Genomic DNA, 17,666 nt, shown 5'->3' with positions numbered 1-17,666 from the left:
CCAATATTTTAAGTTTCTCATGTTCACCTGGCTGACATTGTCGATTTAATTTTTTTTTTAAATATATTTCATTTCACTATTTTACTTAAACAATTTTAACAAAAACAAACCTGATTTTAAAAAACTTGAATGTTTAACTAAATTCAAATGCTTGTTTTGTTAAAATATTCTATGTTTGCTGTTGAAAAAAAAAAAATCCAGAATACATAACGTTGTTTTAGTTAAATAAAACAATTTAAATGTCTGTCTGGTGATGTTCTCCTCCTAATACAGCATGACAAGAAAATCCTTCAAATATTAATGATTAACCTGTTGAATTGGAGATAGTTCACCTCCCAATGACTTCATAAATATCTGCTTCAATTACCTTTGGTAAATTAAATAACCAAAAAAAATCATTCATTTTCCTGATATAGCTGTAAAACTAATCTGAAAAGTTTTCAAAATAAATCACTTAAAAATGTATAGTGTGTACCTTCTAAAATTGAAACCTACATCTATATCTATCTCTGAGTTGTGAAGAATATGTATCAAGGTTATAACATCCAACAAGAATGCACTTTTATGAAGAAATCCATGATTAAATCAAGTCTTCCTGACTAGTGATTTAAATCAAATCCACCCCGGCCAGGGTAGACCTATGCTAGTGGTGTGAGCTGCACACTAAAAATAGCACTGTGGACATCACAGCTCCTGCAGCAACTTGGGCTAGCCTCTCGAGCTCAGACTCGAGGAGTCAAGTGGACTTGAGAGCCCAAGCCACAACAATTATACTGCTATTTTTAGTGTGCTAACTCAAGCTCCATAGATAGATAGTAGTTCCTGTCTATCTATCCACAATGGGAGGTTTGTTTCTAGCTGCAGTGTAAACATACCCTGATGGGACAGCAAGCCTGAGTTTAAAGCACCACTAAAAACTTGAGCTAGAGATTTCTATGTGCGGATGGGAACTGGGTTAGGGATAACACTTGAGATATATCCTGGGCTACACTGCAGCAAAGACAAGCCCTATGTAAGTGGTAATTTGAATTCTGGATGACCCCCATGGGCTACAAACAACCTGGGGAACTCCCAATGGGTTTTTGAAGGAGGGCGCCCTTGGCTCCAGGAAAAGGAGGACTTCATTTTGCAACAGTACATGTTTACTGCTAAATATACAAGTCAACTGCTAAATATATTTAACTTTGTTGAGAATGACCATAAAACTAGAAATAATGAAAGAAAAACATATAGCCATCTGAAATCTGCAGGAAGAAGCTACAGAGGTTTCAACTGGAAAGAACCAAGGGACAGGATGGGTACATAACTCCTTATATAGCTTTGGGTCTCAATGATCATTACCTATGGAATACACATGAGGCAACCCACAGGCAAAAGTATTTTAGAAGGTTCTGATAAAGATATAGGATGTGCCTGACACACTCGATCATGGATTTGTACAGGTAACAGTACTCAAACTATTCCTTGCTTTTAATAGAAGATGAAACAGGAAATGGTGTTTCATTGTATTTCTTCACTATTGCCAAAAAAAGTTTCTCATGTTGTTGGTATTATTTTTAAACACAGCTTTCTGCAAGTTACTTTTCAACTCATATAAGCTATGTTATTTCAGTAAAATACAAACATCAACTGAAGCTTTATTTGCACCAAATAGTACTTGGTGTTATTCAAAATGTTAATAGATAAATCTAACAAAGTAACTGTTGTGTTTTATCTTGTATAAGTATTTCATAAGTAATTCATACTTACAATGGTTCTTCCCTCTCAGTTCTCTTACTGACATGTAGATCTTCCTGTTCCTTCATTTTATCTACAGCTTGTGCTTGCTTTTCAATCTCATTAAAACTCTTGCTGCTCACCTTCTGGGCTCCCAAGCCACCTTTTTTGGCACCAAGCTTTATTTTAAAAAGAAAAAAAAAAAAGAAAGGCTTTATATCTATAGGTAACTATATTAACTGTCCTATGGTTTAGTATATTTTTGATAAAAGAATCAAGTACTGTACCTGATTCCACAGAATCTGGTATCAGTAATAAAAATTCAGAGTGGAGAAGACCATACAATATGTTCCTAAAAGCTGCTCTCGGCCCCCCTTTGATTTTCAGGAACTTATTTAGTCTCCCAAACAGCAATTACAGCCTGGTGAACATCCTGCAGTTTGTCAGACCTTGTTACTATTGTGATAAATTCTATACTGAACACCATAAAATATAAAGGAGACTCAGTTGTTATTGGGATAGGAGCTTACATGCAATTTCCTAGCTCTCATATATTTAATTTCTCAACCTTAACATTTCATTGTTAGTTTTTGTATTAAATTTATCTGTATCCATTAAAAAACCCTGAAGTACACAGGACAGAAGGCTTTTTTTTTTTTTGGGGGGGGGGGGGGAAGGTAAAGCTATTTTTAACATAAAAGTACTGTCATAAAAAGTCTTAGGCCCTGCTCATCTAATTCACTTAATGCAGATATACCTATGAGCCAAAGTACAGCTTAACTGGCTTCAATGGCGGTGCACTTGCATACAGCGATTTGCAGGATTGGGGGCAAATGTTAAATGTAATTGAAACCATGAACATGATAAAATACATACACAAAGTAAATTCTGCTCTCGGGTATGTATACGAAATGTCTACTGAATTCAGTTAATTGCATATGTACATCCAGATTCAGTAAGTGCTCAGTATTATAGTATGCAATCAGAAAATGACTTATAGATGATAAAGTACTCCACCCTATAATACTACTACTAGTAAACATTGAAACAAATGCATCTGAACAAGAGTTTAGAAGACCATTTTGTTTATAAGGTTGTTGGATATTTTGTCATAGTTCAGATTTTCTTATTTGTTTTAGTGATGCATATTGTTGCTGATACAAAACAGTCATTGCACAAACCACTTAGATAAAAAAATTCTGTATTGCTGCTTAAATACTTTTAAAATTCTAAAAAATGATATAGGCCAAAATATGTATTAATTACAAACTTACCCCCTTTTTCGCTTGATTTTGCTTCTTTTTTATAATGGAGGTGCCCTCTGCAAAAATTAACAACCATTACTTTGGCATATAACTTTACATTTATCCAATACTTGCAGATGCATATTTCCACAATTTAAGTCTTGAATGATAAGTTTTGCAGTTCATTCTGCTGGTTTAGAATACTGCAGTTTCTATATGAAGAAATTAGCTGTATCACTATACTTTAATGTTTGATGTATCTTGTTTTCCTGTTTGTAAGTGTTTACAATTTATGGTTAAATTTTCAAACCTGGGTGCCTAAAATCAGACTCCTAAATAGGAGCAAAGGATTTGTCAAACCGGATCAGACTCAAGGTTCACCTAGTTCAGTATCTTGTCTCTAACAGTGGCCATACATATATAACTCCTGTGGACATCACCAGGTTTTGTGGATGCTCAACCTTTCTGAAAATTAGGTGATTTATAATCTATATTTAAACGCCTTTTTAAACTTACTTTTTTAGAGTGCTCATTTAACTGTTTTTATTTAAGTGCATAAATATCAATTTAGGAATCTAACTTTAGGCACCTAAGGTTTGAAAACTTCAACCATAGTGTTAATACTAAATTTTGAGGTGTGGAAATGAAGTGAAGTTACTTTGCATAACGTCCATCAAATCCCTAAAAAGTAGATTTTTGTTCATAAGACTTTAATAGAACAGTGAAGAAAATTTTGTACTCTTTCACAGTGACTGACACATTAAGCCAAAGCATATAACTTTCATAATAGGAAATTTCAGATTATTCTCACTATAATAATCTGAATTTCCAATGAATGTTTGTGTACACTGTGAAATTTGTTTAAGCTCTAAATTAATTGGAAGCCATCTTACATGACAGAGAATTATAGGCAACAGGTGGTCTTTCAGTGTTCAATATAAATGTAAAGGCATTTATTTTAATTCTGTGGCACATATTCCTTGAAATATGAAAAACATGTACCCTAGGCATACTACTCTTCCTTAAACTTAACTAAGTACTAACAAATAATTTCCAAGTACGAACTGAAACTCACTTTGACCAAAGACTTCAAATCTCAGTATAATAATAGTACCTTCATAATAACTTGCATTTACTGTAAGGACATTGGAGCTGGAGGTGTAATTTACTGCTTGTGTAGATGTCTGAAACTCTAGGTATGCACTCGGACCAGCTAGCCTGTCCTGCTGCTCATGCAGCCGTGGCTATGCTGCTATTTTTAGTGCACTAGTTCAATCAGAACAAGTGCAGGTATGATCTCTCTAGCTCCAGTTATACGTACCCAAAAGATTTAACTTTTGGAAGGTGTGCCATGTTTTATTACATAGTTGCTGTTTCAACGTTTTATTAGCTACAGACCTATCTCCAGCTCCAAATAATGCTGTGAAGATTTTTTTTAATGAAGTTATTTTTGCCTAGTATTTTTCTATGTATAAATCTGCAGCAGAATCTGCACCACTCAATAATGAGGACGCTCAGATATATTTGGATGGGAGGATGAATCTGCCTTTCCTATACTCTAGACTAATTTCCAATTCATAAACAAACCCAACTTTAAAGATACTAGCCTGGATCATCCCTTCCAGGGTTGGGGGAAGAGAATATTGTTTCTGCTGGGGGGATAAGTCACAGGAACAACTCCTGTAAACGAGGCAGACTCAGTGATCCACAAGAGCCAATCCATCCACACAAAACCTAGTGCTTCCGCACTAGCTCAAGCCTCCAGCATCCTCTTCTCTCTCTCCCTGGTAGCATGGTCTATATTATCTTTTTTGCCTAAGCTACATGGGGCTGGACAATGTGTATGCCTCTGGTTGGGCCCCATTCTTCCCCAGCCCCAACCTTCTCAGCATACACTTTCTCCCCACATGCACCCCGGAAATACAGAGAGATTTTAATAGAGAGAGAGATGGGAGTCGGGGGGGAGGGCGGAGAGAGACATGGGGGACGACGACACACAAAGACCTGTGTATGCAGAGTCCTCTCCATGGGTGAACCTAGGAGGAATGATTTGGGCTAGAATTTGTTTGAGTCACTTGCTCTTGTACTATAGCTTTCTACTGCAATACAAGTTTTCTGTAAATATATACTGAATGAAATTTTCCATTTCAAGACGGTCCATTTCAACTAGTAACTTTTCTGTTATTACTGACTTATTTAGCTTTTAAATTCCTTGGTACAAGGACTATGTCTTTATACTTGTGAAGTGCCATGTAAATATAGTATTAAAAATTTTATATAATAATAATTGCTCTACTCTTGACATCAGTATGCCATTTTCACTCAGTATGAAGGGACAGACACTTTCCCCTATGTGAATACCATCATTTTTATAATGACATACTAAAATCATCATAAAAACTATAATATATTTGAGAATATTTTCTTCCATTTCTGAAAAACGGAATTTCTTATGTTTACCTCAAGTAATTACCCTACAACTATTTCATTTATGCTGTAAGATACAGCTCTGCAATGTTGCTTAAATTATGAACTCTACTTGATAAAAATGTATATTACTTTTTCTGCAATAAATTAGAAAATTATTTTAAACTAAAAATTATTGCTGGAAAGAGAGCAAAAATTATGTTCAAGACAGACAGACAAGCCTATTAGTGAAACGTGTGTTTGCTTAATGTAAATAGCAGGCCATGAATCACAGTACAATGCTCTATTCCACCTGTGTGCTTAAGTGTGGAACCTGAAGCAGCCCAACAGGAGGTCTAAAACATTAATGATCACCTTTGTTAGGTGCGATGCCTGCAGCATTTAAATTCAGCAACTCGGCTAAAATGAGAAATAAAAACAAAAAGCACTGAGTAAAAATCACTTTTTAAGTGTCATACATTGTTTAACAGAAACAGCTGTATTAACATGTTATATTACAAGTTAATCTGTTTCAGTAGCCCATGTGCATAAATATTAAAATAAGACTCGCACATTTCTTCCCAACCCAACGTTTTCTTTAACAACATGTACTGGAATAAAATATATTGTTCATCTGTCTGTTTAGGGCCATTACCTAATGCAGCTTTTGGTGAGACACTAAGGCAATCAACACTTGGGCCGTGGTCTGGTTCACCTAAAAATGTAAAAAAAATTGAGAACAAGAGAAGTATGTTTATTAGGATGTTTTGAACAGCTCGTGTATTCAGAAAAGATTTTTTTTAAGGTAACTTCCCTGCCCACATTCTTAAACCTGGTTCTCCCTTCATTTCCCTGCAATTTTCTGTATTTGCACAGAGCCATGATAGTGCTTGATGCGCAGGTAAATTTACATTTCTCCTGTAGTAACATTACCAGTGACTCACAAAACAGCAGGTAGAAGGGACATTTTAGTGATATTGAGATAATTTGTATGTGATTGTAACTGCTCAAAATTCCAGTGTCTGTCTTGGACTACAAAACCTGAAAACTAGAAGTCTGAAATATGTTTGGAAGATACAGAAGTAAAAATTAGCAAATTCCAGGGACCAGAGGTTGAAAATTTTGGCTCACGTGTGTTATCGCAAGGATGTAACCAAATATGGGAAAACCAGAATGATACAATCAGGAAAAATGCATTTGAACAGATTTGATTTTAAAACCTATTTAAAACTGGTTCAAGTTAACATGTTTTTCTTGGGCAGCAGGACATGGCATAACAATCCCTTCCCTGTTTACAGCTCTTAGTAGGAAAACAGAAAATGTAATGGCTGGTTCACATAGACCAGACAAACTGAGTTAGCCTGAGCCACTTCTAAATCATATTTAAAGCCAGTTCTGCAAACAAGGTTTAGTTCTCAATATAAATAGTGCTTAAGTCTCTGGCTGAGTTTCAGGTCATTGTCTGCATTCTTAAAATACAGAATTCAGATTTGTAATGGTACAGAACAAAAATCAATATACTTTTTATTTACATAAGCAGAATAGTTTTGTGAATCCACATACAAAACTATACTGGAAAAAAAAAATCTATCCATATATTTCACTTAACAAATGTGAAGTAAAATAAAAATAAAATCTTAGACAATTAATCTGCTACTTGATTTATGATAAGAAGCCCTCGAGTATCCTAGCAACATCAAATTTTAATCTACTAGTAGCCTATGAACTGCTAACTCATAATAAAATATCTTTAAATGTTTAAATACATTATTAAAATGACTTTCTGGTGTAAGACTTACATTATGATTTCAGTAATTCCCAACCTGACCAAGTCTAATGGATCAAAGAGTAAAATCTGGCCCAAGGAGTTTCAAATTAAATTTAAGTGCCTCTAACACTGTACAGTCCTGTACAGCACAGCATGACCCCTCTACACAGTGTTCCCTACCTACCCAAAGGCTTCTTAAATTATTTCCAGCAGAACACAATTACATGGTGAGTAGCTGTTACTGTTATAATAAGTAGCATTAGAAACTAAAATCAACACAGAGGTAAACTTAGTTTATTGTTAATGGAGGATGAACCATACCTTCATTAGATTCTGGAATGATTTCTGAAGAATCCTCCTTTTGAAAAACTGGCTCCGATGATGCCCATTCTGTGCTACTCACCTGCAAGAGGAAAAGGAAGTTACTAAATAAAAATGTACAGAAAATAAAATGCATTAAGTAAAATACAAATAGTATCTGCATTGACTAAGTAAGGCAGTGACTGATCTTAGCACTTTCAGTACGACACATTTTGGGGTAACTGTTGGATTTGATTTCTCATATCGTCGCTACAGTTTTTGTTTAAAAAATTGCCCTCAATTAGTAATTGGTTTTTTTTTTGTTAAATAGGTACAACCATAATATGCAAGCCACATAGGGGAGCAATTAAATTTACCAGAAACAGCTGCTTCTAATGAAGATAAACACTAATGGCCTGATTTTTCCGTAAGGTGCTGGGCATCTGCAATCTCCCATTTATTTCAAAGGGATGGGGGGGGAGGTGAGGGTGCTCAGCACTTAAAGATTAGGGTATAATTGTTTTATTATATTTTACAGTACATCTGTCGTTATTCCACACTGGTTATTCCATTTTGACCAAGATTATATGCTACAGAAAAGCTGCACAGTTTATTTACTGCTCTACTCCCAAACTCTTCCCTTCTCTGTAGTCTTGCATCTCAAACTCTCTTAATGTTTCATTTTGGACATTGAGCTGCCATCTCATCTTTTCCTGGCAACACTCTCTTCTTCTTCGGGATAGAAAATTTCACTATCCTACCCACCAGCAAGGCTTGCAACTTTGGCATAATTTATTATGCTCTCTCCCCAAAATGCACCTGTCACCAACTCCTGCTTTTTCTTCCTTTACAATTCAAATTAATGCTTTCCCACAACCCTATTGTCAAATCGTTGTCAATGCCCTGATTATCTCTTGCAAGGACTACCGCCAACCTGCTCCTCTCTGGAGTCCCTCCTTTACAGGCCATCCAAAAACATTCTGTGAAAAGCATCTCTTTCTCCTGTTCAGACCATGTCACTTCTCTATTTAAATTATTTTACTGGCTTCCACGTCAAATTCCAGGTTCTGGTCCTAAGCTTCAAGGATCTCTACAACTCTACTCCCATCTACAACTCTACTTCATTTCTTGCTCTCTTCTTTGGTTCTGCCCAAGTATTCCTTAGCCCCTTTCTTCCACTCTTGTTTTCACATCATCTTCCATGATAACTTTTATGCTTAGAATTCTTCCACTTATTTTGCAGCCCCAGGAAGTCTTGTCACTAAGATACTGAATCAGAATTCAGGATAGCTAGGTTAAATTCTTGGCTTTGCCACAGAATTCCTGGGTGGTGTTGGGAAAGCAACTTAAACTCTGCCCTAGTTCTCCATCTATGAAATGAGGATATACTTCCATACCTCTCAGAGATATTATAAAGGATAAATGTATTAATGTTTGTGAGACACTCAGGTACTAATGGTGATAAGAACCACAAAATCATGCAGCCAGATACATTTGAATCCCGTCTTAAAAAATTCACAACTTCTGAAAAGCCTTATAAATACAGTAAGAATTCATTTAAAAAATAATTTCAAGTGAAAACTGAGAAAAAATGTAAAAGAATTGCTTTTCATTGAAACTGCACTCTAAGAGCAGTACTGCCCCATTCCTAAGGTTACGATTTAGTCTCAGATATTTTTAGTAAGTCATGTAAGTAAGTTTAGTAAGTAAACTTTAGTAAGTTTTAAAAGTCACGGTCATGTCATGGGCAATAAACAAAAAATCATGGCCCATAACCTGTCCATGACTTATACTAAAAATACCTGTGATTAAATCTTGGGGGAGTGACTGGGAGGAGGGGGGGGGGGTGCTGCTGGGGTGGGATTGGCCAGGGCCAGCGGCAACAGCTTCTGGGGGCCGGAGCAGTGGCTGGTGTGGCTGTCCCTGGGGGGCCACCTGAGCAGCTGGCCCCGCAGTCAGCTGCTTGGGCAGCCCTGGGATCAGGCACACAGGCCCCTGCAGAAGTCACAGTGGTCGCGGAAAGTCACGGAATCAGCGACCTCCGTGATAGACACTGAGCCCTACCCATTACTAACTGCTGACATCTCCCTCTCCTTAAATTCCCCCCAAAATTATACCCAGTGTAGTCTTGTCATTTTCATTGTCATTTTTTAGCTAATGTAGCTAGTAAGCACCCGAGGGTAACTTTTTATTTGCCTGTAAAGCACTGTGCACGCTATTATACTATAACAACTTTAATACCAACGTTAGTAAACTGATAAGGAATGGGTATTTTGCACACCAAGGGCTAGTCTGTCAATACAGAATCACAGAAATATAGGACTGGAAGAACCCTTGGCAGGTCATCTAGTCCAGTCCCCTGCACTGATCTATTCCTAAAAACTTCCAGTGACGGAGATTTCACAACCTCACTAGGTAATTTGTGCCAGTGCCCTTACAGTTAGGAATTGTTTCCTAATGTCTAGCCTAAATCTCCTTTGCTGCAAGTGAAGCCCATTACTTCTTGTCCTGTCCTCAGTCGATAAGGAGAACTTATCACCCTCCTCTTAATAACCAACTTCTATGTATTTGAAGACTGCTACCACATCCCTACACTCAGTCTTTTCTTCTCCAGACAAACCAAACCAAATTGTTTTCAATCTTTCCTCGTATATCATGTTGTCTAGACCTTTAATCATTCTTGTTGCTCTCCTCTGGACTTTCCCCAAATTTGTCCACATCTTTCCCAAAGTGTTGTGCCCAGAGCTGGAGTAAAACTCCAGGTGAGGCCTTATCAGGGCTGAGCAGAGTGAAAGAATTACTTCTCGGGTCTTGCTTCCAACACTTCTGCTAATAGGTCCCAGAATGATGTTCGCTTTTCTTGCAACAGTATTACCTTGTTGACTCATACTTAGTGTGTGATCCACTATAACCTCCAGGTCATTTCTGCCTTTCCTAGCCAGTCATTTCCCATTTTGTATTTGTGCAATTAATTATTCCTTCCTAAGTATAGTACTTTGTATTTGTCCTTATTGAATTTAATCCCATTTATTTCAGATCATTTCTCCAGTTTGTCAAGATCATTTTGAATTCTAATCTTATCCTCCAAAATGCTTGCAACCCCTCCCAGCTTGATATCCTCTGCAAACTTTATAAATGTACTCTCTATGCCATTATCCAAATCATTTTTGAAGATATTGAATAGAACTGAACCCAGGATAGATCCCTGCAGGACCCCACTCTACATGACCTTCCAGCTTGACTGTGAACCACTGATAACTGCTCTCTGAGTACCCTTATCCAACCACCTTATAGAAGGTTCATGTAGGCTATACCTCTCTAATTTGTTTATGAGAAGATCATGTAGAACAATATCAAAAACCTTACTAAAGTTGAGATATCACACCCATTGCTTCTTATCCTACCCACAAGGTTTGTTACCCTGTCAAAGAATGATATTAGGCTGGTCTGACATGATTTGTTCTGACAAGTCCATGTTGACTGTTAATTATGACCTTATTTTCTTCTAGGTTTTTACAAACTCATTATTTGCTCCATTATCTTGCCATACAGAAGTTAAGTTGATGTCTATAATTTCCTGGTTTGTCCTTATCCTTTTTATAGCTAGGTACTATATTTGCCCCTTTCCAGTCCTCTGGAATCTCTCTGATCTTCTACAAGTTCTCTGATGGCTCAGAGTTCTCCTCAGCCAGTTCCTTAAGTATTCGAGGATGTATTTCATCAGGCCTTGCTGACTTGAGCACATCTAACTTGTTTAAATGATTCTTAAGTTGTTCTTTTCCTGTTTTAGCCTGAGATCCTACCCTACTTACACTGATATTTGCTATGGTAGTCATCCAGTCACTGCTAACTTTCTGTGGAAAACTGAAACTGACCATTGCTGTGTTTCTCTTATCATCTTTCTCTCCCCATTGAGAAATATGCTTGAACCTTCTGAAAAGTTCTTTGTCTCTTTGGGCATTCTACTATGGCAATACTTGATGTCGTTTGTAATAATATCAAATTACTACAAATTTAAGATCATAGCTGCTAAAACTGCTTTCTAGTCCAGGCATCTGGATTTTTCTGTTACCATACTGCCCACGCTACTGAAGCTGTAACAACTGAACTGAATGTTGCCTCTATCACTTCTATGTGAAACTGTAGAAAGGTGCATCGGGCACAGAGGAAGTGAGGCAGACTAAGATTCAGCTGAAAACTGAACTAAAATTAAAAGAGAATAGTGACAGCATGAAGTACTCAGAGTAACAGCCATGTTAGTCTGTATTCGCAAAAAGAAAAGGAGTACTTGTGGCACCTTAAAGACTACCCAATTTATTTGAGCATAAGCTTTCATGAGCTACAGCTCACTTCATCGGATGCATACTGTGGAAAGTTTAGAAGATCTTCTTATACACACACAAAGCATGAAAAAATACCTCCTCCCACCCCACTCTCCTGCTGGTAATAGCTTATCTAAAGTGATCACTCTCCTTACAATGTGTATGATAATCAAGGTGGGCCATTTCTCCTCCCCCACCCCCACCCCCCCCACACAAACTCACTCTCCTGCTTTGTGGGGGGGGGGGAAGGAGGGGGGGGGAAGAAAACCTAGATTTGTGCTGGAAATGGCCCAACTTGATTATCATACACATTGTAAGGAGAGTGATCACTTTAGATGAGCTATTACCAGCAGGAGAGTGGGGTGGGAGGAGGTATTTTTTCATGCTTTGGTATGTATATAATAAGATCTTCTAAACTTTCCACAGTATGCATCCGATGAAGTGAGCTGTAGCTCACGAAAGCTTATGCTCAAATAAATTGGTTAGTCTTTAAGGTGCCACAAGTACTCCTTTTCTTTTAGTGTGAAGTACAATACTTTAGCTCTTATAAAGATCAAATAAGTATTCTGGAGATTCTATTTTTTCAGGAAAATTTCCACTTCTAAATATTTGCTAGGAGCTATTGTGCTCTTATTGATTTACCATAAATTTATGGGAAATTTAATCAGTTATAATGTTTTGATCTCATCTGACAAATTTACTGTGACTAAAAGTACAGCATCTATGGATCACAAAATAAATAGGAAAGTAGCTTCAACCCAAACTGTTGTCAGACTAGCATCCTTCCTATAAAAGAGTTGTATTTCACATATTAGTGTCTAACTATCACAAAGTATACATTTAACAACACTGAGACAATAAGCAATTGAAAAGACTAATGTAAGAATTATGTACAGCATATTCCATACCTTCAGAGAAGCATGTGATGCAAAAAAATCCTCCTCTTTGTGTTGGGGTGACACAGGCGGAATTCCACAGCCATCTATCCACAACTAGAAAAAAAAATTATATGATAAGAACTTCAGTTTCCATCTGACATTACACAAATATATTTAAAATTTCTTCCAAATATACAGGACAAAAATGAAACTTTTTTTTAAAACTGGGACTTAAATTGATCTTAGGCACACGGACAATGCGAGATTCATGACACAGCCTTTTATCCCAAAGGCAACATTTCATTTTCCACATGGTCTGCTGTCCCACTCCAATAACTGTCCAAGGCTGGTTCTCTTTTCCTACCCGTTACCTTATATCATAGAACACCAGGGTTGGAAGGGACCTCAGGAGGTCATCTAGTCCAATCCCCTGCTCAAAGCAGGACCTATCCTCAATTTTTGCCCCGGATCCCTAAATGGCCCCCTCAAGGATTGAACTCACTACCCTGGGTTTAGCAGGCCAATGCGCAAACCATTGAGCTATCCCTTCCCCAAAACTGTGCATATTCTCTTCAAATTGAGGAAGGAGCGGACAGGGTAATAAACTTACACTTTTGACTGGGGCAGGATGATACAGTCCTGGGACCCTAGGCTGGGTAGATGGATGGGACTGGCTGGAGCCACTCTATTGCTGGTGCATGAGTGGCTAATCATAGAATATCAGGGTTGGAAGGGACCTTAGGAGGTCATCTAGTCCAACCCCCTGCTCAAAGCAGGACCAATCCCCAATTTTTGCCCCAGATCCCTAAATGGCCCCCTCAAGGATTGAACTCACAACCCTAGGTTTAGCAGGCCAGTGCTCAAACCACTGAGCTATCCCCTGAACCTTTTTAATAAAAACAAGAATTGAAAAAATGTTCTTTTAAGTGTTGATACAGTGCTTTCAAAACCTAATGTGCTAATTATAATGTAATGAAAGTGTAGCATTTGACTGAGATGAACAAACATACTTTGAACTAAATAATAAAAATAGGTTCTAGAGTTTCAACAATTTGTTCATATTCAACATACCTTACATCACATACCTATTATATATGCCATACACTTCTGCATAATTATATGTACAATTTTAAACTGAATTGTTCAAAGGTTCAGAGATACATTGTTTTCCTTAAAGAATTCAGAATCCCAAAAAATTATTTATCATTGTGCAGGTGTAGCTATGCTATATGCAATTTTAAAAAGCCACCAAGTACCTTAAGTAGCAATCTAAGATGATTACAGGAAAGCATAAGGTAATGTTTAAGAAATAACTTTCAGGCTGGATACCTACTGATTTTCCCAAATAAATACATGGGGAGAGAAGTGGTTGTTGTTGTCTTTTAAGCCCACTTGATTTTTAAATGAATCTTTCTTTTCCCACTGTGAAAAGCAGTTTCCCTCCAGACTGTTGAATTCCTCCTGGGGAAAATGCCTCTCTACGACCTTTGTGGACAACAGTTCAAACAACATTTAAACAGCCCTGGAGCTTGATGCAATAAGATAAACCCACTATTTTTTTCCAAATCTCACACAGCTATCTACATTTCCCTCCCTAATATTCCTATTCTGAATCAGAGTATAACAATCAAAACACAAGACAACTGCAAAAAGCCTTCCAAACTTTCTCAATATGGCTTAGCCCTACTTTGAAGGAATCGTCCCACTCACTCCCAAGAACAAGAGGGTGCCAAAGTTTCCATCACATTTAAGGGCTCAATTGGCACGGTTCTGATATTTAACTCCCCACTGATTTTGAAAGAAGGCTGAAGGCTTTTGGCACATTGCAGGACCTTGCAAGTCAGGACTTTAAACCTTTGCCTGCACCCTGGGACAATTGATAAGAAAGTCATTTCTCATGGCAGTTTGAATTTTGTGGACTAGAAAACTAAAACTAGCAGTCTATTCCATAAAGGTCACAGAATAATAAGTTAATAACTTTACTCCTATACTAGCTTAGGCAGGATTTGAACAAGTGACCCAGAGAAAGAAAGTCCCCATATCATTACCAAAGCCAAAATGTATTTTTTTAAGTATGCATTCCATAACCCTTGCTGACCATCCCTTTTTGTACTATTTTCACCTGCTCTATTAACTGATAAGGGTTCAACTCCAGAAGAAGCAACAGACATACACTTTACAAAAAAAATACTGGCACTTTTCCCATTAAAGTTACATAAATTCATAAATGTGCTACTTCGTAACTACAATAATTGTAATTAAAAACAATAAAAATTACATCTTTTTAATGAAATCTGTAAGGTTTTTTCTAGCATTGATAACTATTAACACGGTAGTTAGTACTCATCTAATTAATCCAAAACTGTGGGACAATATTAGCTCACACTTGACTTTTTAGCATTTCCGTCCCTCCCCAACTAACAAGATTAGTTTCAGTACTTCATCTCCTAGCCCCACAGATTCATTGCAATTTGTATTTACTTAGCTACAAAAACAAACACCACTTTTCACATTACATTTTGGCTACTGTTTAGAAATCTAAAATTACTTTGGAGCCAGAAAATCAATTATTTTATATTAAAATGAATGATCTAATGCATTACTTACATCAGTACCATGCCTCCTTGTTGCTTGTGTTGCAAGATATTTAATCTTTTCCCTGTAAAGTTGCGCACCACGACTATTGTACTTGGCATTGGTGTCATTTGTTATACACCCATGTTGTTGAAAAAATGCAGACTATAAAAATAAACAAAAACATGCATATTATGAGAAACAGAATTAAATATTCGTGGGACAGAACGAGGTAATTTTAAATGGTTAGATTCCAAATAATTTTATTTTAAAAATTATTGAAATTATTTATATCTTTTATTGGACCAGCTTCTGTTGGTAAGAGACAACAGAAGTTGGTCCAATAAAAGATATTACCTCACCCACTTTGATTCTCTAATATCTTGGGACCAACATGGCTACAACATCACTACATACAAAAATATTTAGTTCAAAGAAACAAGAAATTATAAGCCAGCTCTCATTACTTATTTCTTTTATTGCCAAATCATGGAAAACCAAAAATCAAAACATGGAATTATTGATAAAGGCTATTCATGAGATTAAAATGGAGTCACATCCCCATAGATAGACATAAGATTTGTAAAAGAACTCCTACAGAACACTATGATTAAAAACCAAGCAACGTAATGGCAGTTATTAACCCTGGCTATTTTATTATTAAAAAATAGAAAAGAAAATATTAAACAAAACAACCCAAATGATCAGAGATTTTAACCAAAGTAACCACTTTCTCTATGTCTCTCTGTGGAGAGCTTTTAGCAGAGATTACACCTTTGACAATACTATCTGTGGAGTATTCTTCATTTAGTTAATTAAGACCAAGGTATATTGTTTCCCAAAATTATTGTGAAACCAGACTTAGTATCTTAGATGCTTAAAAACTATTTGTATAAGGACATAATTGGTTTAAGGGAAGGTTGTCTAGGTTTTATTAATAGCCAGCAAGCTTATAGATGGGCAAAGCAAACAATCTCAATTAAATCCTATGAAACCAAAAGAAATATTGAAATTTGTTACTTTAAGCACCTGTCTTGAGACAGGTCAATTACAAATATTAAGAATCTCAAATCCAGTTAAATCCTACTATTTCTCTGTTTACCAGTGTTAGACTGGTCCTTCTCTCCAGGAACACATAAGAACCATCATACTGGGTCAGACCAAAGGTCCATCCAGCCCAGTATCCTGTCTACCAACAATGGCCAATGCCAGGAGCCCCAGAGGGAGTGAATCTAACGGGTAATGATCAAGTGATCTCTCTCTTGCCATCCATCTCCACCCTCTGACAAACAGAGGTAGGGACATCATTCCTTACCCGTCCTGGCTAATACCCATTAATGGACTTAACTGGATAAATTCATGGAGGTTCTCTTTTCAACCCTGTTATAGTACTAGCCTTCACAACCTCCTCAGGCAAGGAGTTCCACAGGCTGACTGTGCGCTGAGTTAGACATAGTCTAACCATTAGGTGATTAACAGGAGAAAATGTTAGTATCTTGAGTTACAATAGCATTTCCATAGCCCAATAAAATCATTACAAGAATTTCAAATATAATCCCTTTGCAGTGTTTTTTTATTAACTTCTCACCAATCCACATTGAAGTCTTGGGTAGGTTTTCCTTGGGTATGGTTTCTTCTTGAGTCTTTTCTGTTCTTAGCTGTCTGTAGTAGCTTGCTTGTAGAGACGGACAGGATGAGTTGTGGAATGCTTGCCGTTTAAGCAGGGTAGCAGTATGTGTGAGATGGAGGAGGTGCTCACTTCACAGTTTTATACCCTTTCCTTCCTATTTTCATGAAAATTATGGGAAAACATCTCTTTCATGCATGTTTAGATTCAGAGTTGGTTGCTGTCATTCTTTCACTGGCTCAGTACTTTCCTGAGCTGTCCTTAAGAGCCTCTTCATCTTATGAAGATGTAGTTTGTTAATGATATATGCATTACAATTATAATTCTTTCTTGACAGTTGTATCTCTTTTGTCTTTGGGGCAGGAGGGTCTCACAACATCTTTGAAGTTAGAGTTTTAACTCTTCCTTTTTGTTCAATCCATTTTCTGGAGCTAGCACTTCAATTTTATTACAGTTCAACAGAAAATACAATGCTTTCAGAAAGCCCAAACTCTCCTGTTCTTTTATATAAATTTTTTTTGTTTCAAAATAGTTTTTTGAAATTAGTAATTATTTATGTAAAGTCTTTCTAAGAGAGTTATTTAAACAAGTTGTTGATTCTTTGTAACAATTTTTGAAGATTTATTCTTGTCTTCCTGAGTTGCATGAGGGAGTTGCTTGAGCATTACTAATAATTAATTAATTCCCTGTTAATATAAACATTCTATTCTTAAATGATTTCTTACATTAGTAATTAGTTTAGTAAAATCGTTAATTCTATGTTGATATTTAAAGCATGTTACCATTTATAGCAAGGATATTAAGAAATTACATTAGACACTGGCATATTTG

The 17,666-nt window shown here is 36.6% G+C and overlaps 1 protein-coding gene across 4 annotated transcripts in view; it reads right to left on the bottom strand.

Moving 5' to 3' along the window:
* ARFGAP3 (ARF GTPase activating protein 3) overlaps window positions 1–17,666 on the bottom strand; it is an 80,267-nt gene that overhangs the window by 45,978 nt on the left and 16,623 nt on the right. For 3 of the 4 annotated variants that reach the window (XM_084632380.1, XM_084632379.1, XM_084632377.1), the window contains exons 4-10: window positions 15,242–15,373; window positions 12,665–12,748; window positions 7,456–7,537; window positions 6,022–6,081; window positions 5,742–5,786; window positions 2,991–3,037; window positions 1,750–1,895 (exon numbers count right to left, since the gene is read on the bottom strand). In XM_084632380.1, the coding sequence (XP_084488506.1) occupies window positions 1,750–1,895; window positions 2,991–3,037; window positions 5,742–5,786; window positions 6,022–6,081; window positions 7,456–7,537; window positions 12,665–12,748; window positions 15,242–15,373 (596 nt within the window). The remainder of the gene's footprint in view (window positions 1–1,749; window positions 1,896–2,990; window positions 3,038–5,741; window positions 5,787–6,021; window positions 6,082–7,455; window positions 7,538–12,664; window positions 12,749–15,241; window positions 15,374–17,666) is intronic. The other variant, XM_084632378.1, reaches the window with a different exon arrangement.

The sequence above is a fragment of the Lepidochelys olivacea genome (genome assembly GCF_965140295.1).
Source record: "Lepidochelys olivacea isolate rLepOli2 genome assembly, chromosome: 1".
Taxonomy (NCBI): Eukaryota; Metazoa; Chordata; order Testudines; family Cheloniidae; genus Lepidochelys; species Lepidochelys olivacea.
Note: the sequence above shows the minus strand (reverse complement) of the source record. Positions and strands in the feature narration are given on the sequence as shown.